General features: G+C 50.4%; 1 protein-coding gene across 1 annotated transcript in view; it reads right to left on the reverse strand.

The window, feature by feature from the left end:
• The window catches only part of RASA2 (RAS p21 protein activator 2), a 1,321,178-nt gene that overhangs the window by 196,439 nt on the left and 1,104,146 nt on the right, over window positions 1–20,593 (reverse strand). The window contains exon 20 of the mRNA XM_069618287.1: window positions 5,702–5,784. Coding sequence (XP_069474388.1) covers window positions 5,702–5,784 — 83 coding nt within the window. The remainder of the gene's footprint in view (window positions 1–5,701; window positions 5,785–20,593) is intronic.

Genomic DNA, 20,593 nt, shown 5'->3' on the forward strand with positions numbered 1-20,593 from the left:
TTTCCCGTAGCGTCCAGCATTGACAGCAGTCTATAATTCTCCGGCAACAAACCATCTCACTTCTTGTAAACCGGAAGTATAGGCCATTTTACTTTGACTAAAAACGGACTAGGACTATTTTCTTTTTGTTTGATGGTCGAGAATACTCCCATTTTAATGATAGGGCAAGATAGGAGTTTTCCAACCCTTCTAAAACCGTGGGTAAAATATGTTAATCGCCCCCAAATGGAGATACCTGGGAGGGGGCCAATACCACCAAGTCATGTGTTGGCTGGGGTTGGGGAGCCTCCGACTGCAGAGTTTCTCCCTCTAACCTTTACGCACCAAAATACCAGCTGTGGAGGGGTCTGGAAACTGCTAGAAATACCCTGTCCAAAATGCCAAGGAGACCCTCCTGTTCCGTAGTTCTCTTGGGAGGAGAAGGAATAGGATTGCCTGGAAAAGAACCGGCGGGTATCGAAGACTCATCGTTGGAGAAAAGGCTATGCTGAGATTTGGTTCAGTGTCTTTTTTTGAAGTTTCACTGGCCTCGTTGACCCCTGTACCAAAGAGGGCAGAGTCTTCTACATGTTCATTAATAAGAGAAGCCTGCGTTTCTGGCTTAAAGTTTTTGAGCCATGCATAGCGCTTTAACAGGGTCCCCTCAGCCAGAACATGTCCTGCCGTCTCTGCTGATGTTAGGGTATTCTTCAGAATCTTCTGAGTCACTTGACACCCTTCAGTCACCACTGCTAACAGTTGTGTAAAAGTAGGCTCTGGGACGTTATGTATGCCCTCCTGCGCAAGCCCCCGCTGAACATCGCTATAGCTTGCCAGGAGCATGGTATTATTTGCGATAAGAGTGCTGAATGCAGCCGAGGTGGTGATACGTTCACCAAGAGCATAAAGCTTCTTACAGTCCTTGTCTGGAGGTGGTTGACGAGTACAGTGGCACTCCTGTGCGTTTCCAGGTGGTTGTTACAATCAGGAAGTCCGGAACGTCATGTCCTCTCTGAGGGCTGAGGGCGCTGGACGAAACATCTTCTCAACTATAGGGTTGATGGCCCGAGTGAGCAAGGGTGTAAGTAAGGAGGGGGCAAAGTGCTTTTTCACTGAGGTGAGAAGGAACAAGTTACTTACCTGTAACTGTTGTTCTCCAGCATGAGTCTGGCATGGATTCACATGCACATGCTCATGAATATTCCCCGTCGTCAGGCTGGGAATCCTAGATAAAGAAAAAAATCAGTATCAGTTTCGTTTCTGATCTGTCTTTCTTGGTAGTAACCAATCACTGATCTCTGGGTCATACTGCCCCCAGCCATTGACTGCCCTCTCCCTAAGCCCCGCCTCTGGCAGCCATCCTCAGATTTTTACTGCACGCTCAAGTGTTGGGATTCCTCATGCTTTAGCTTTTGGGTTTTTGCTGCGTTTTCGCGCTTTTTCAGGAGATTTTCTCATTTTTTCGGTTTAATCGAGCCTCAAGCTCCACCGTTTCTACTTCCGATAATGGTCCCCGTTTCAGAATTCTTCTACGCCCCTCAAGGGTGAAGTTTTCGTCGAGTTTACACTTCTTGGAGGATTCCGGAAGATCTGCGGCCTACCTCAACGGACATGGCCCAGGACAAGGGAAGCTCGACGCCCAGATCCAAGCTGTTCAGGTGCTGCCCTGGATGCGGATTGCAGAATGTTTTCAAGGAGGACGAGCACTCACGTTGTCTCTACTGTCTTCATGAGGACAAGACGCACGTGGAGAAGGACTGTGCGTTCTGCAAGAACCTTTCGGAACGGACCAAACAAGATCGTCGTTCCCGCCTCGCTGCCTGGCTGGAGAAGGGCACAGCAGATGAGAAGGTGAAGAAAAAGTCTGAGCGGGCTTCTAAGTCCTGTGAGGGCGCCCCGGCGACAGGGGCCCAACAGAAGGCCAAACACTGCGAGTCCGCGGGCACCGGGAGCGCTGAAAGGTCGGGCTCTTTGGCTGCCAGGCAGGGCGCTACTTCCCCGGCACGTTCGACCACGAGCAAGCGCTCTGGTTTGGGGAAGAGGAAGTCCGAGAACCCGGGTAAGCCGCTGGAGCGGACCCGGTCGATCTCGAAGAGGGAGCGAGGCGCTGACCCTCCCCCCAAGGCGAAGGCCCAGGACGCACCTAAGGTGGTGAGGGCTTTGATCCATCCGGCAAAGGCCTCTGTCGAAGTGGTAGCTGCAGTGGCCATTACAGACTCGGAATCAGCCTCTGAGGAGGAGCTGGTGGAAGCCGAGAAGGGCCTCAACGAGAGGTCCATAGGCGTCAACGAGAGGTTCATAGACCTCAACGAGAGGTTCGAGAAGGTTCGATCCCAGGGGACGGTCCCCGCTGACGTGATCGAAGATAGCGACGATGGCGACGTAGGGGGCCCAGTGGAACGGCCATCCCGTCCGTCGCAGCCATTACCCGAGCCCCAGGATAGCTCGGCGGCCATTTTGTTGGAAATCCAATCCTTATGTACCGAGATAAGGACGAGATTACCACGGACCCCGACGGAGGATCCAGAACCGGCCCCGTCGGGAAGCCCTCCGAACAAGCGGAGGAGAGTCCACCCCGCTCCGCCCTTTGTGCCTGCGAGACCTGTGGACCCCTCATCCTCGCCGGACCCTAGAGAGGATACGGCGACGGACATAGCAACGGGGACGGACTATGACAGCAGCGATGACACAGCGGACATCCCGTCATAACCCCACCCCCTGCGGGCTTCCCCAGCCGAAGAAATTGGCTCTTTCCACGCCATGATAACCAGGGCATCCGAGCTCTTCCAGCTCTGCCCTGAAGAACAAAAAAAGGAAGGGTTTCTGTACCAACGACGAGAGGCCAAGAGGAAGATGGCCCTCGCGGTGCCTTTGCTCGACGACATCTGGAACGAGGGGCTTGCTGTCCTCAAGAACCCTTCCATGGCTCCCGCCAAGAGGGACAGGTACGAGAAGAAGTACAGAGTCCCCGATGCCGCCCCCTTGTGCCTCAGGGCCCAGCCCACGCCGGACTCTGTCGTCTCGGCAGCGGCTAAGAAGAAGGCAGCGGGTGCGGCGGCTTCAACTTCCACTTCCCCGCCGGACAGCGAGGGCAAGAAGTTGGACTCCAGGGGACGACGAGTCATCTCGTCTGCGGCGACGACGATTAAGGCGGCCAATGCCCTAGCGATCGTGGCCCGCTACGACAGGGAGCTCTGGTTCAAGATAGCTCCCCTGCTAGACTTCCTACCTGACGACAAGAGGGCGGAGGCCCTAGAAATTCTGCAGGAAGGCGAGGTGGCGTCGGATCACGCCATAACGGTGGCAACGGACATTGCCGATACCGGATTTCGCCAACTGGGCAACGGAGTTTGCCTCTGACGACGAGAATGGCTCCAGGCGACAGACTTTCGCCAGGACGTCCAGACCAGAGTGTTGGACATGCCGTTCGACGGCAACAACCTCTTTGGTAAGGCGGTGGACGAGTCTCTACAGGCCATCAAGACCGACTCGGAGACGGCCCGAGCCTTAGGGGTGCTTCAACAGCGACGGCCCTTTCGGAGCTCCGGAGGCAGACAGGGTGCCTCCAAAGGTTCCAGCGGTGGCTCCTCCACTTACCACCAGGCGGCCCGCTCCTCTTCCCAGGAGGCCTACAGAGGTCGCGGCAAGCAAGGGGGATCCCGCCGTCGTCGCCAAGGAGGCAAGGCCACCTCCAAGCAAGACTGACCCGGCCGTTTTGTTGGGCCCCCACCGAAGCACCCCGGTGGGAGGCCGGCTGACGAAGTTCGTCAGGGATGGGAGTCCATCTCCACCGACCGTTGGGTGTTGGACACCCTGGCCAACGGGCACTCGCTGGAATTCCAAAAGAAGTGCCCTTGCATTCCTCCCGTGGCCAGGAAGGAAAATCACGTCCCTCAACTGCTGTTGGAGGTAAGGGCGATGCTCAAGAAAGGTGCCATCGAGCTCGTCCCCAGAAGGCTCCGGAGTGTACTCAAGGAACTTCCTCGTCAGGAAGAAGACAGGCGGTTGGCGCCTGTCGAGGGGAGGGTGTTGAATAACATTTCATCGTCAATAGGCGAAGAGTCCAGGGGTTGAGTGACAGGAGGAGCATCCAACAAAATATTGGTCTGGTTAGGGTCATGGGCAGCAGGGGGCCAGTTATCTGAATCTTGAGAGATGGGGTCCTGTGAGGCTTTATCTGTATCTGGGGCATAATGGATATCATCATCCGAGTCATCCTGGAAGATATTCACAGGAGTCTCGGGTAGACGTTGTCTAGGCGGGGATGAAAACTGTGCACCTGGAGAGTGGTGCCTTGGGGACTTGGCAGGTATAGGGCAAGTATCCATGGGCTGATGCCTCATGAGAACGTCATCAAATTTGTCTGAAAAGTTAATACAGACATCCTTTCCATACATTCAAATTTCTCCGTAGTCCACATACAGAGGAAGATGATTCATCAAAGGGAGGAAAGGATGGAGCAGCTGCATGGCTTGAGACAGAGGGAGAGAGGCTGGTGAATACCCCTCAGGTGAAGGGGAGGCCTTTCTTAGGGCCAGAGCTTTGAGAACTCTCCCGATTTTGGAAAGGGGGCCCATTTTAGCACGTCTTTCAACACTACCGCACCGAGGGCTGATGTATTATGGGAGGTGACCGGCAAGGTTGAAGTCTTAAGGCCTTGCAGCGCAGGTCTCGATGGCGGATGCGCAGAGCGCTCTGAACCGCGAGGTTCAGTAAGCCTCGAAGTTTGATGAGCTTATGGGCATCAATGGCTTCTTCGACGATTACATCGAGTGAGGCCTCAGGGTTGTGGGTTTATTTTGAAGGGTATGTTGTGGGTCCTTGTCGCCATGGTGTACACGCCACCTTGCCCAGCCAGTGGCATGCATATCGTGGCCGGGGCTGGACACAAGGGAATCAGCAGACTCCACAAGGTGCATCTACGGCTTCCGAGTCGGAGCCGTAGCTGCCAATTACACCTCGTCCGAGGTGATGGCACCGGCGGAAGAGTGACTCTCGGCCTACATGGCATAGGCTGCCCATCACTTTGTGTGCACTAATTGCACTCTTTATGCGTGTCCTTCCAAGGGAATATGCCGTTACACGATGGGCAAAATGTAAAGGTTTTCGCTATGTATCGGAGGCAAAAGGCAGCCAGACGGAGGGAAAAGATGAGGAGGGGCAAAGAAAAGGCATTCTCAAAGGAAAAGTCAGTAGAAACGTGTCCTCACTCTCCCTACTGTGAGGCCAGGCCTGAGGGCCAAGGCCGAGAAGAAACAGCCGCCGAGTTGTCACAGGTGTAGAATTGGCGAAACAGGAGAAGCTGTCAAGAGTATGTCGAGCAGTCGTCGTAACAGCCGTCAAAGATGCTGGATGGTTAACACTCAAAGAAGTAGCAATATGAATTCTGTAGACAAGCTCTGCATTAAGCAAAAGACCAGAAAGGCAGAAAAAAACAATCTGTTGGGATCTCGGTGCGTGAAGGATTTTGGGTACACTACACGTCACGTTAGGGAAAGTGTTACAGTCATGGCCTGGTCGGCAACCCTTTTTATTCGATCTTCGATTGAAAGATGCAATACTCTGTGACTACCCACTAGATGTCAGACAATATGCAGATTCACAAGCATCAGAATTAAGTTTACTTTGCTATGTAGCATAATAAAGGCCATCAATTTGACCCACAAATGTTTGATTAAAATGAGGCAAATTTGCTTTCTTCGTTAAGTAAATTCTGACTTACGTTATCCTTCTCAAAGCATCTCTCATTAACCTTCTCAACGGCAGTGATGTTTTTGATTGGAATGCTGTACACTGGTTCTTTATCTGCATAAAAACATATTGTGATCAGGGAAAAAAGAATGAACTAAACCAATCAATGTATCTCTTACATTGTCAAAGCAAGTGTGTCTGACCATCAGTCCTGAGGCAATTCTTTCCAGATACTGAGGAAACACCAGATGAGAGAGGATTTATGGACTTACTAGTGACTCATTTACAGGATTACACTTGTATGGTGACCGATCATGTGACTTGATTTTCTATATAATATACAGTGACAATGTTCCATGACTTAGATTAGGGAATAAGGCTGAGGAGACAACGCAGGCCCGTTGCCACCACTTGCTACGCTATGTAGTGCTCGATGGAGCAATAGTGTGTCATAGCCTATCTCTAAACTGTATCAGTTGTCTCACCACTACAAACCTCCCCTTTGCATGTACCGCCCACAAGGCATGTTAAAAAAAATCTGAAACACCAAAGACTGTATTGTTACATCATTTATTGAACTACAATGACCAGGCCATTTACACCAGCGAACGCACAGCAGCAGAATACACAGGGGTTCTATGACCTCAAGTCATAGTGTGTGAACTTGGCTAACATTATACAATGGTTTAATGTGAAATAAACAGCATTCAACTCCCATGTTGTGGCAGGCTAAGATAGAGGTCAGGAGGATTATCCACAGAAATGAGCGTGCTCCATACTAAATGGTGGCATTATGTGGTCAACACAAAGTTCTGCAGCAGTTACAGGAGCACTGCAAAGGGCCAAATCAGGGCCAAATAGAGATCCATTTGCAAAAGTTTGCCCCCGGAGCAGTGCTCCCAACTTCAGCACAAACAGATGACACAGAGGGGACTTTGAGTTTGAATTTCCATATCCAATATATACATAGAGTGGCCCATTGCAACATAGGTGATTTCAGATCGGTAATTAACAGAGATAAGAGAGCTTGTGCGCAGGGAGATAAAGGCTGCCTGCACTTTCATATCAGAGTGGCGTTTGCTAGAAGGAAGGCATGTGTAGGTGGGAGAGCCCATGCAAGTGAGCGGGAAAAACAGCAGAGGTAGCCAGAGAGAAAGACAGAGGCAGTGAGTGGCAAGAGGAGAAACAGCATTTACAGGCCTGAGGATGAAGAGGGAGGATTTTTGCTGACAGTTTGAGGAGTCGGGGGGGGGCACACTTGGGAGGGTACAGATAGTCCCAAGGTGAACATGAGGGGCATCGCCTGCCAAATGGACACTTGCCAACTGAGGGGACAAATCTCTCACGAACATTGGCGAGTTAGATGCTGCGGAATGACTACCATCACTTTGTTGAAAACTCTGGGGACCATTGTGTACAGGCTGAACAGAAGCACCCTGCACTGATAGTAACGCCAGTTCACCATTATTAAGTTGAAAGTACTGAGCTGTGGTTCTGGAGTAAGCCACTGATCATGTTTTTTCTTTTCCTGTACCAGTTAACCAATCTTTTTTCATAGCAAGTCCACATCCAAAGTCCCACTAAGGGCACACGTGTGTTGTACCACTGATCAAACGTAAGCGACCCAAGCTTGGGTGTTCCAAAGGGAGACGGTTTTTCCTGAGCAAGTAAACTTGCTGTTATGCTGTGTGTAATCCCCAAGCTGGGGCATTGGTAGTATGGCTTGCAATGCCCTGCACCATTAAAACAATCATAGAGATGCCAAAGTTGTCACTCTAGCATTATACAATCTGAGGAAGTTGCACGGGTAAATAACAAATTGCTTACCCCTCAATGTTTTTCAGCACTTGGTATGGCAGAAATTCTCTTAAGTGTCTCTATCCTCCTTCAGAAGGATAGAGACACCCGTGATAATGATGCTGTGCTTTTGTAAATGCCCAGTCGTCTAGTAGCTGCCTCTAAGAATCTATATGTCTGCATATTCATGCCAAGCAACGCAGACACCCGATAGAAAGACACTGTGTTCGCTATAGAATGCTTGGACGCTGCCACTTGTTAAGATGGATTTCTAGAATCTGGCCTGGTGGACAGATTTTAGGAGGTGCCCCTAGTTACAGTGAACAGGGGAACTCAGTGGTTAGCCAAACCAATCAAGGGAAGCGTGGAGGATGGTCAAGGTTTAGTCTCATGAGAAAGTGAGGGGGGTCAGGGGTCCACAATGAGTACACACAATAATTCAATTTAGACAGGCACGTTTTTTGAAAAAGTTTTTAAAAAAATGTGTGTCATCTGCAGTTCATACCCAACAATACACAATAAAATGAAGAACGCAAATTATATAACTATTCCTAAAAATCATCATATACATTTCACAATCAATTGTATTCCTTATTAAAAAGAACATATTCAAGTAACAAAAAGAAGAAACATTAAAAAAAAACTTCAATGAAATACATATACTATAAGAAAGAGCAATTACATTTCTCAGACCCAAGGTGAAGGAGAGCATTTCCCCGGCTATTAACATAGGAACATCATGGAGTACTTCAAATTACCACCTTAGTTTTACTATGCCCGCCACATACAGCATTTTAATTACTGCTATGGTGACAACTGTTTCTTCCCCACTTGATATTTGAATGAAAATGCTCTCAGCATCCAACACAGCCAAATTATATATGAATTTGCCAAGCAAGAATTTCCGATATTCTTTTAAAGACTGACAATCCATAAGAATGTTTTCCCTGGTCTGTACTATATCTGAATCCTTGCACAAATCAAAACCCGTCGTCCCACCAACCTCTTTTGATCATATCTGATGAATCTCGCCTGTGTGCAATAGATTCAATCTGTAGCGCAGAAATTGGGATGACCAATAACCATTTGGGATTTTTTTTTTGTATTGAGGGTGTAGTAGGTTTGTCCAATGGTGACAAGCTCTTGTATAACATATAGTCACTCATTCTGCAGATGGTTTTTATCCAATCGTCCCTAAATAGGATTTTTTTTACCTCGTTTTGGATGGTCAACAAGGTCTTCTATAGTCATCTCAAGTCTGCTTTAGGCCAGGTCTCGCAACCAGGAAACCCCAAGCTCTCCAATTCACACAAGTTAATCAGCACTTATTCCTGTCTACAGATTCCCATTCATTTGCCAAGTCTCTGCCTGCTGACTTAGGGGCATCTTCACACTTTCCTAGTTTCGCCCAGTTATCCTCTTGGCTTTGGACCCACTTGTCACACCTCTCTTGCCAGGCTTTGCCCTCGTTGCGCTGCTTCCAGTTATAAAATTCACTTTCTGGTGGTCTGGGTCATACCCCACCTTTTGTTACACTTCTTTGCACTTGCACTATTTTCTGCATAATGCTTTTCAAATGGGCACTTTCCTCTTGGCTTCTGTTTGGCATTAGCTTTGCCCATAAAAGTTCTGTATTCAATGTGCCTACTTTGGCTTAAGTTCCAATTTTCATTCAGTTTGGTATACAATATAAATGTTTCAGCACTGTTTAAAGTTTTACACTAAATTCGGTACTCAATATATATATTTCAGCATGGTTTCCAGGTTTCACCTGCTCGGTGTTCAATCAGTCTTAACCGGCACTGCTTTACTCACACGCAGTGCTCTAGAGGAGCCCCGACTCCTAGTGACTCCCTCGACACCCACTGGCCTGCGGATTCCTCTCCAGCAGCTGTTTCTTCTTGCTTCGCCGGTCTATGGGCCGGCTCCTGCGAGCCCTGCTCGCACTTCTGGTGCTCTGAAGCACCCTTCGGCATCTCAGTCTCCTCCAGAAGGATGTAGGTGGTGTCCTTTTCTTCGTGCTTGCTCGCAGATACTGCTACACGCAGCCCAGCATGGAGGCTCCCATTCTCGTGGCAACCCAATGGCCCCCCTGGCAGGGGGGCTCCACAGTTTTCCAGGGCTTCTGTCGGTGTATGGTTTCCTCGCAGGCCCCACCACAGCTGCCTCCTCAAGACATGAGTCTCCTGCTAGCAGCTTCCACAGAGGCCTCCCTGTCTCTCCCCATGTTGTTTCACTTTATACACCTGTAACCCTTCAACCTTTTGCAGGTATGGATTCACCATCAGACTTGCCTGACCATAGTTAAATGGACATGCCTGACCCTCACAGTTGTTTGCAGGCATCTTCCTCGTCCCAGTACCAAAGTGGTGAATTAAAGGTATAGTGTTCATTACTCAGTCTCCGCTTCTTCGTCCCAGTACTTTCAAATGGCAAATGTGGGGAAATGAGGGAAGCTTTTCTACAGTAGCCTACAAAGGCCTGGGGAGGGGTAGGTTATTTCGCAACAGGGAAAGGGGGTACCATGTCTCTCCTGAGGGCACCCCACTCCCATTCCTCAAGGACCCTCCACCCAGGTGATACTCCCTCACTTCTCCACCCCGAGGGTCAGGATCCAAAAGCGAACTGAGAAGGGGATCAAAGGGAAGTAGGAGTGAGAATACCCTTAGTTTTCTAACAGCTCTCACAATGTGCTGATACCTGAACCATAAAAGACATTTTCGGAGCCCGCTTGGGGGCACGGACCAGGATGGTTGCGTGAAGAAGTAGCTCTGTCTCGAGCTGTTGGGCCTGTGACCTTGGTCCTCCCCCTGGTGGAGCATAAGCTGGCCTGCGTTGGCCCGGAGTACCGATACCCTAGGAGGGATCTGAGGTCGCGGCAATCCCCTGCTCCAAGCAGAACAGGAGGTGACAGGAGGCAAGGAGGCCCCGTGGAGCTCGAGCAGAGAGGCAAGCTTGGCCCCACGAGGAGAGGAGCAGAGAGCAGTGGTGCCCCTCCCCCCATAACAGACGACGGAAAGGGGAGCGCACCCCCCGGTGGGGGCCAGGGAGGCGACCAAGTGTAACTGGAGCAAACCACAGAGCAGACAGCGGAGCAGACCGCAGTTTCCAGCGCATCGACTGGGGACCGGTCTACGGCTCAGGGACCCCCGTGAGCTGCACCAGAAAGCTGTCCTGTGGGAAGGCGGATGAAGCAGTGAGGGAACACCAGCCAGGTTGGGCTGGTCCCCAGCCCATGTTGGAGCCAAAGGCTGGCAGCACCCAACACATGAGAGGCGAGTGACAGGTGGCAGCTCCGAGAGTCAAGGCAGACCGGGAAAGCCGAGGAGGAGCATTGCAGGAAGCCCCAGGGACAGGAGACCCACGGAGCTAGGAGCAACCGCCCAGGAGGGCAAGCGGATCAGCGGAGGAGTCGGGTGGAGCAAAAAGCCAGCAGACTCCAGGTGAGGAGGTGTGGACGCAGCCAGCATGCGCTCACGTGGCAACGGTAGGTGAGGCCCTTGAGCAGTGCGGCGCAACGATGAGCGACCAAGAGGGAGGATTAGAAGAGGGGACCCAAGGATCACAGCGACCCAGGCCCAGAGGGTGAAATTGGAGCCCAGAAGCACATTGGGGGCAACAAGCTGTGCGGGACCAGGCAGAGAAGCCCTGGAAGGTCTTTGGTGGTACCACGAAAGGGCACTGGAGGGGAATAGGGCACAAGAGAGGAATTTCTGGAACTGCACCATCCCGAGCCGTGGAGGTGAAGCACAACTAGGGGGGCAAAAGTGACAGCGACAAAGGGGTTTTGAGGCTGGACCCCAAGCTGAGACACGCCGGGGAGTGCAAAACAGGTGCAACCTAAAGGAAGGAGGGGGGAGTCCCTGGCGGAGAGGTAGAGGGGCACTGTGTGGCTGTAGCCAAAGAGGGAGTTCATAAGGTGGAGTGGCACATGGCCCCCTTAGGGGTCAAAGTCTAAGGCCGCGGGCCAGAGCCAACAGGGTGCAGACCCACAGGACAAAGCTGGAGTAGCCTAGGAGGTCACAGGTGGGCCCTGGGCCTGGGATGGCGAAGGGTGGAGCCACAGGTCTAACGCCAACCTCAAAACTCTGGGCAAACAGAGCAAGGGGTCGTCCCGGAGGAAGCACGTGAACAGTCTGAGTCGGCGAGGGGTGTCGCCACTGGGGTCCTGTTGCTGCAACGATTCAGGAGAAGGCCGGGAGAGCCCGGGAGGGAACCCAATCAGACCAACACAAAATGGCGACCGGAGAGGGCACGTCGTCCCCGGTCCTGACCACAGAGGACCTGAAGGACATATTTCAGGAAATTAAAGCGATCAGGACCGATATTCAGGCTTCCACTGTGACCTCAGGGGCAGGGTCAATAAACTGGAGGATTAGATCGAGGGAATGGAGAACAATCACCTGCAGGTGGACCTCCTTGACATGAAATCTGAAGCCCGGTTGGTGGACCTGGAAATGCAGGAGCAGGAAGCTGGACGATTTAGAGAACAGAGAGAGGCGTAAAAACTGTGCATTCTGGGAGTTAGAGAACAGAATGGGGAGTATGCAACAGAAGTGGGACGGAAGGGCCAAGAACTGATAAATCAATTGTTCGCCCTAGAAGGACATAAGGAGGTACAGCTGGAGAGCTCATAGAGGTGAGAAACAGTGGTGGTGGTGGTAAAGGCACAAGGTCCATAGTGGTCCGCTTCTTCAGGTACAGGGAAAAGATGGAAGTTCTTGCAAAAGCAAAGTGCCTGGGGATCTTCCAATATGAAGGTGACGCGGTCAGGGTGTTCCAGTACCTCTCGGGAATGACCTTGACGCACCGCAGAGACTGCCGCCCTCTCACACAGTGGCTGACTGATATGGGTATCCGATATCGTTGGTCCTTTCACTTTGCTCGGTCATTCGAACGCACAGAAGTGGATTACCGCGTGACCAGTGGTCATGAGGTGCAGCAAGTTCTTTAGGTCCTCAAGGGTGAAGATATGACTGGAGGACAAGAGGTGACGGAGGAGACACCTCTGGAACCAAGAGGGCCTTCAGGCCCGCAGAGTGCAAAAAAGAAGATGCAAGGCGGCAGGAAATTCAAGAAATTGAACACCCCTCCACAAAAGAGGACCGGAGACAAGTGATGAATGAGTGTAAGGCGCAGACCAGCTGAAGAAGAGGTGAAGCGCAGTGCATAAGACTACGACCGGGGGGGGAGATGTGGAGATATTGGGGACAATGGGAGAGACAGGACTTCGTCCTTAATGGCACACCTTAGGGTGGGCATCTCATGCACAATGTTTGGGGGTGTCGGAGAGGGGTAGGGTGGCCATAGGAATTTCTGAGAGGGAAGGCAGCCCTAAAGTAAACATGAGGAGTGCTGTATTGGGGGAAACAGAGTGGTCCAGAGGGGAAATAGTGGTTCCAAATGGTGCACCATGAAAAAGGGGGCCGGGTGGAGGTTCTCAAGATGGGATCCTTGAACGTTAAAGGGCTGAACTCCCCAACAAAGCGTTCCTTGACAGGGAGAGAGATGCAGACCTGCGACCTGGATGTGCTCCTGGTGCAGGAGACTCGGTTGGTGAGTGGGGAAGAAAGACGTATCCCGGGAGTGCACATTGGGCAGGCTTTCTGGGCCTCAGGGTCTCTTAAGAAGGGAGGGGTGGGGTTCACACTGAAAAGAAAAATGAGAATGGTGGATCCAGTGGTCTGTGCTCGGGCTGAAGGGAGGGTTCTAGTGGTCTCAGGGGTTATAGAGGATATGCGGGTGACTATTGCTTCCATATACTGCCCGAACGTAGGCCAGATGCAGTTCCTGAGAGAAGCCATGGGGAGATACTTGAGAGGACAGAGCGCATACCCTTGGTAGGAGGTGATTTCAATATGTGGGCAGACCGGGAAATGGACCATAGCGGTGGGCAAAATTGATTCATGCAGCAGCAGCACGTTAGTAGGGTTACCAGTTGCGAACACATCCCGATCAGACGCGTTTGAGAGCCTGGGAATCCCTTTAGCGGTGCAACAATCTACTCCTGAAGGATGTCGTCTTCGCTGATGAAATGAAGGGGGCGATTGAGGACTTTATCCAACTCAATGACACGGGGGAAGTCGAGTAGGGCATGGTATGGGACACTGCGAAAGCAACGTGGAGGGGCCTCCTCATTAGAGACGGTGCCCCTAAAAAGAGAATTAGGGCCCTATTGACCCAAAACCTCAGGGGGGAGATATGCAGTTTGGAGAGGGCGGAAGGCAAGGGAGAAAGGGAGAGAGAGGATGATCACAAGTTGGCAAGGGAAAAGCGCCAGGAGCTGAAAGATGTAGAGACGGGTAAGGTGCTGGCTAGTCTGCAATATCTGAAAGAAAAGTATTATGAAAAGGGGGACAAGGCTGACACGCTACTGCCAGCGAGACCTAGGGGTCAGAGAGCTGAGAGATGGGTGCAGGGGATCCAGGATGAGGAAGGGCACATACGTTCTGGAGCAAGGGAGGCGATACACAAATTTGCCACATTTTACGAGCATCTATATATGGGAGGGGGGGCGGACGAGGAAACATTGGATGCATATTTGGTGGAAGTATCTCTGCCGAGCCTTCAGAGGGCGGAGAACATCGAACTGGATAGGCAGATCACCTAGAAGGAAGTTCTGAAAGCAATAGCAGGGCTAAAGCTGGGGAACCTAGGGAAGGCACCGGGGGAGGACGGGTACGCAGCAGGGTTATATAAGACCTTTGCCGGGTCCCTGGCACAACTTATGGCATGTGTATTCAATACTATCATGGCCACTGGGAAGGTGTTAATTACGGTTATACCAAAGTCAGGAAAGGACCCGGAGAGCTGCAAGTCGTATCGGCCCATCTCTCTACTCAATGTGGACGCAAATGACTTCACGAGAGTGCTTGGCACACATATGGAGGGCCTTATACCAAAATTAGTCCACTCAGACCAGGTGGGATTTATCCAAGGCCAGCAAGGGGCAGACACCATGTGGAAAACATTGCATCTTAAGGGAGCTGCCGCAGGGGAGGAGGGGAATCCGGTCCTGGTGGCACTTGACGGTGAGAAGGCTTTTGATCAAGTTGATTGGAGTTTCCTTCATGGGGTATTCAAGAAATGTGGGTTTGGGAGGGGATCCAGAAAGCTATTCTATGCACTCTACGCAGCCCCTATGGCCAGGGTCACAGTTAATGGGAGAATGTCACAGCCTTTCTTGTTGCAGAGAGGGACGAGGCAGGGATGCCCACTCTCGCCTGTCCTGTTCGCTCTAGCGATGGAGATACTGGTGGAACTACTAAGGAGGGACCCACAGGTTGAGAGTATAAAGGTAGGTGATAGGGAATTTAAACTGGGGCTTTACGCTGACGATGTCATGCTACATCGGGTGAACCGGTCCGGTCTATACCCGTGCCCCTGCTGATAATAAAAGTATGGGAGTACGGGGTTCAAGGTCAATAAAGGAAAGTCAGTGGTGTTTCCCTTTGCTTTGGACGGTTTAGGGAATGTAGAGGAGTTGAGGCCGCTGGGACTGCAGGTTCAACTGGAAGGGGTGAAATACCTAGGGGTTAATATAGTTAAACCTGGAGAGGACCTGGGCCTAGCCATCTACCGGACCCTGTTCGATACATTATTCACAGAAATGGAGTCCTGTGGAAAGGGGCAACTGTCGTGGATGGGCAGGCTCAATGCAATAAAGATGAACCTCCTCCAGAGAGCATTATTTCTGTTTCAGATGCTGCCGATTTGGGCACCGGAAGGACTCATGAAAGAGGCTAAATAACATATTATGTAGTTCCAATGGTAGGGGCAGAAACCTAGGGTGGGTTATGGGATGCTAATACTTCCAAAGGACAGGAGAGGAGTGGGGCTCCCAGACCTGAAAAAGTACTAGAGGGTGGCACAACTAAGGGCATTGGTCCCTCACTTGCGGGAGGACCCAAGGAAACAGTGGGTATTCATGAAAACCAAACCTTGCTCCTAACAACGGTGGAGGAATGGCTCTGGGTCCCGAGGAGCAGACTCCCGAGGCGAATTAGGGAACACCCAATCCTGAGAGTTCATTGGGAAGTTCAGGGGATGGAAGGAAAGGGGGAGGGGATTACCACTTGGCCCTCCCCGATGAGCCATAACTGGGTGCCACTTGTTAGGAACGTTATACCTGAGGTTGAACGGTATTAGACTTGGTTCGAAAGGGGGTTGGCCAGGGTGGGCCAGTTGGTGAAAGGGAGTGAGTTCATAGGCATATAGGACCTGGAGGAGGCACTGGGCTTAGGAAATCTGTCGGCGTTGCTGTACCTTAGGCTAAAAAGCATATCCATCGCAGATAAGTGGAAGGGGCTTATTCAGAGGGAACTTGCACCTGTTGAGAAGGTCCTGGACGGACATGCAGACATGAAAGGCCTCATTTCTCGGCTCTACAGGGCACTGCTGGAACCCAGGGATGGGGTTACACAAGGTCTCCGGGCAAGATGGGAAAGAGACCTGGGCATGGCACTCAGAGTGAACCTTTGACAGCTGATGTGTAGGAGGGCTTTTGAGACATCAATTTCGTGCCAGTATAAGCTGCATGCAATAAAACTGTTACATCGCTGGCAATATAACCCATCGCGCCTGTTCAAAATGTTTCCCACAGTGAATCCACACTGCTGGCATGGATGCGGTGCTAGGGCCGATTATTGGCACATGTGGTGGGGCTGCCCTAGGGTCCAAGTATTCTGGTCCGAGGTACTGGGGTGGATCAGGGATGCAGGAGGGGGGAGTGTGTGGGCTGGACCCTATCATGGTGCTGTTTGGGTTGGAAAAGCGGGACGACCAGTGGTGCATCGTCTTGCCTTTGATGCACTTTCTCCTCCTGGCGGCACTTGCGTGTCGGGCCAGATACTGGAAGAGGGGGACCCTCCCCACAGTGAAAGAGTGGTCTAACACAGCGAAAGATATATTCTTAATGGAAAAGATCGCTGCAGTGATCCACGGGGGGGAACGCATCAGTGGAAACTGAATGGCTAAAGTTCTGTAACACATCCGGGTGAGGGGAGTGGGGGCGGATGGTTCATATAAAGGGAAACGGCCCAGCCGGATACTCAGTGCGGAAGACGTACGTTGCAACTTGATGTGACAACTATCAAAAGCTTAGAGCCCACTCAGATGTAGACCAAAATATACGGGCACAGATAAGATGTTTGGCTGCCGAAGGAGGGGTTCAATTTAATTCTGGGGGTTTGGGGATGGCGGGGAGTTAATGGGGTACCAAGTCAAGTTGACTGATGTCCTTGTAGAGGGCTGATCCCTCATGTTGTACTGTTTAACTAACTCATGACTGTTGAAACTCAATAAAAATCCATTAAATTTTTTTTTTTTTAAAAAAAAGATATTTTCACTCAGTGTTTGGCCTTTTGTTTATCACTATATTCATTTTAATGATCCAAAAATGTAGACATAATTAGTACCCGGCGAGGAAAATTCAGATTGTAACAATCAATTTGATTGCTCCTTGCCGGGCCCTTACCAGCCGGATAATTACTCACCTGCAACAAGTTGGTTTGCTTAAAACTGTTGGATTTGCATCAGTTCAACAAAAGAGCTGAAACGCTTATATCAGACATAAAAACATTGTATATAAATGATTAACTAATGATTAATCTCAAAGTCTATTTGAAGCGAAGACTTCTAGTCACAACTTTAGCTAGTAGATTTGATTATTTAATCTTTACAGCAGAAAAAAATGAAACAAATCAGATTGTACAGTGCTCGCCCTTTCCCGAGGGGTCTCAGAGCACCTTACATGGTTGAAAGGATGAGAAAAAGGTTAGAGGTGGAACAGAAGTTACAAAAATGTTTCGGATGGGATAGGAAGATTAGGACAGATAGGTGGCAGTAGGGGAGGAGGGTACAGTATGAGTGGGGAAACCGGTATGTTTTCAGGTACTTTCTGAAAGTGGTGATGGAGGGTGCAGTGAGGATGTGAAGAGGAACAATGTGCCATACTCTGTGAGCCTGCAGGGTAAATGTTTGTTTTTGTGTGCATGTTAGTTTGCAGAGTGGAATGTGTAGAAGATGCTGGCTGGCTTGAATGGGGTTTGTGCGCGTGATGGGTTTGAGGTGAAAGGAAGATGGGAGGTGTTTTGTGGATCGCTTTGAACACAATGTAGAGTCCTTTGAAAGTCATTATCTGGGCTACAAGGAAGCATTGGAGCTGGGGTGATGTGTGAATATTTAGGTAGGTGCAGAAGGAGTCCGGCTGCTGCTTTGTATGGCTTTGTAAGGGGGGGGGCATGAATGATGTTAGTGAGTCCAGTGAGGAGAGCATTGCTGCCAGCTCAGCTTGGATAGAACCAGTGCTTCAACTGCAGTGCTGAAGTTGTGGGAGGCAGGGGGAATTTAGAGGGCTAGGACATGTTGGATCTTGCATAGGATGTGGAGCTGTAGATTGCACATTTTGGTGACAGCAGCTCTATGGTGGCTTGAGGAAAGGTGGAAGTTAAAGGTGAAGCAAAGGGATTTGATGGGTGTGGAGAGGGATATGCGCGGGTAGCCCATGGCGAGTTCTTTGATCCAGTCGATGAGGTCATGTTTGTGCCTGATTGGGCAGATGAGGAGGAATTCCGTTTTTGAAGGATTGAGCTTGAGGAAGTGGGTGGCCATCTACATGGTGATAGTGGAGAGACAGCTTATGAGACTATGGAGTTGTGAATGGGATGAGATTTGGAAATATGCTTGTGTCGTCTGCTTATTGGTGTACATTGACATTGTGTGTTTTAAGGGTCTGTTCAAGGGATTCTTCATGTAGATTGAAAAGATTGAAAAGGAGACAGGTAGTAGCCTTGTGGAAGACCTACTTGGCTGGAGTATGAATGATAATAGGGCAAAGAGACAAAGTGTGTCCCGTCAGTGAAACAAGGGGTCAACCAGTCGAGTACAGTGCCGGAGAGTTTTCTCCTGTGGTATAGGATGTCGAGTAGAATGGTGTGACTGATGGTGTCCAAGGCTGCAGAGGTTGAGGAGTACAAAAGTGCTGCGTGTCCTTTGTCTGTAATGTTGGGGAGGTCATCATGGATGTGAAGTGAAGCTAAGTGCTATGTCCAAGTTGAAGGCCAGATAGGAAGGGGTTGAGGAGTCTGTTTGTTGTGATGCATTGTTGCAGTTGGATCGTGACAAAACGCTGCATGAGATCTAGCGAGGTATGGCAGGATAGTAATTTTCAGGCAACGTCGGTTTGAGAGATTACATTTTTTTTTTTTTTTTTTTTAGGAGGGTTTTGTGTGATTTGAGGGGTGCCATTTTGTCAACTACTTGTGTGGTGAAGGTGTTGTAATTTTCAAAGAGAATGGATAGGTGGGTTTTTGGGACAGCGGCGGTATGAGTGGTGATAAGGCTGGGTCTGTAAAGTGTTTGTTTTTTCTGGCTGGGGCCAAGGGGGATGTATAGCAGGTGCCGGATGTTGCACGTAAGAGTGAACGCATGGGCCTAGCCACACAGTCAGCGTTGTTCATGCCTCACTAAAGAATTACCGTTGTCCAAAGAGTTAAATCCTTCTTTCATGACAGGCAACAGGAGATTATCCACCACCTGAGAGTTCATATTCAACATGGTATGGTTATACTATATAGTGGACCATGTGGCATTTGCAGCCTTTAAAGCAAAGGTAACTGAAGCAAACACCTTTCGACACAAGGCATCCAGCCTTTTGCTCGCCCTTTCCCAGTTCAGGGTTGGACTATTGGCCCTTGCAGTGGCTGCCTGCACCACCAGTCTTCTCAGATGTGGAGTGCATGGATAAGAAATGTGTAACCGTCTGAGCCAGATCATGCTTTTTGGCAAGGTCCCATTGTACTCCAGGAGTGAAGGCAGGCTTCACCCAAGTAGTCATGACAAGAGCAGAAAAGTCAAAATTATCTCCCATGGTGGGCCCTGATCAAGGATGCCTGTTAGGTCAACCTGGACCACAGGCTTAATTGGAGCAGATCATACCAGGGTTTCAATAACCTTGGCAATTGTCATCTGAAAAGACGCAGGTGGTCTACCATGGGCAGAGTCTTTTCGTAAGCTCAAGCTGTGGTTATTTGACCCCTGGCTTCTTGAAGATAAAAAGCCAGCTCAGTAATAACTTCATCATTTTCACAGAATTTCTTGGGAATGTCTACCACCTCGCCAGGATCCAACTGCCTCAGCCCAAAAGGGCCATGATAACCTTCTTAATAAACATTCTGTCCCAGTGAGGCTCAAACTGGATCTGGTGAAGGGGGTAGACCCATTGCAAGTGTTGTACCGGAATTCGGGGTGGAGACAGCTACCCCCGGCTGGTCAAAGGATACTGCATTTCAGGGAAGAGACCTCGAAGGCGATGGTTTGGGACGGGAGGATTGCATGTTTTCCGCCCTTATGGGATAATCACGCACTGGGGGAAATCAAGAGGTTGGGCGGCCAACCACAATGGGTCACGGTGGGAATAACCAAAGTAGGGGATGTGATTGATGTAGAATGTAATGGTGTCCTTCCAGGGGCTAAGGGACAAGCAAGGACTGGGCTGGGGCGAGGCCTACACATATTTACACCTGGCACACGAGGTGGCAGCGCAGTTTGGGGACAATCTTCACCTCCCATATCACAGTCCCCTGAAGGTTAATCTGTTTATGGAGGCACTACCTAAAAAGGGAATATCTGTACTAGATCAGGCCATCAATAACTTCTCAGCACGCCCCCAGACACAGCTGAAAGAGAAGTGGGACAGGCATCTGGGCACCCTTGAAAGTGAAGAATGTGTCATCCCGGATGCGGCTGATCCAGTATAAAATCCTGCATAGAGTGCATTACTCGAGAGATTGGCTAGACAAAACGGGCAGAGCCGAGACGGCCACATGACTGAAGTGTGGGGAATTGGAAGGTACATTTTGTGTTTTGCGCCTAGAAACACATGCGTACAGGTGTGTTATAAATGACTGCCGGAATATGGAGAAGATAATTTACCGGAGTAGAGGGATGCAGGGGAAATATGTTAAAATATGGTGGAAGTGGGAGGAAAATGTAGAGTGAAAGGGGGTGGGGGATACTATTATCATGCAGGTACCATGGGCCAAAGGGGGTGGGGGGAGTAAGACTGGAGGGTGGGATGTAGCGGGGAGGGGGGGGGCAGATGCAGGGAAAACCACATTGTGCAGTG

The sequence above is a fragment of the Ambystoma mexicanum genome, chromosome 10 (genome assembly GCF_040938575.1).
Source record: "Ambystoma mexicanum isolate Mex_15411 chromosome 10, UKY_AmexF1_1, whole genome shotgun sequence".
Classification (NCBI taxonomy): domain Eukaryota; kingdom Metazoa; phylum Chordata; class Amphibia; order Caudata; family Ambystomatidae; genus Ambystoma; species Ambystoma mexicanum.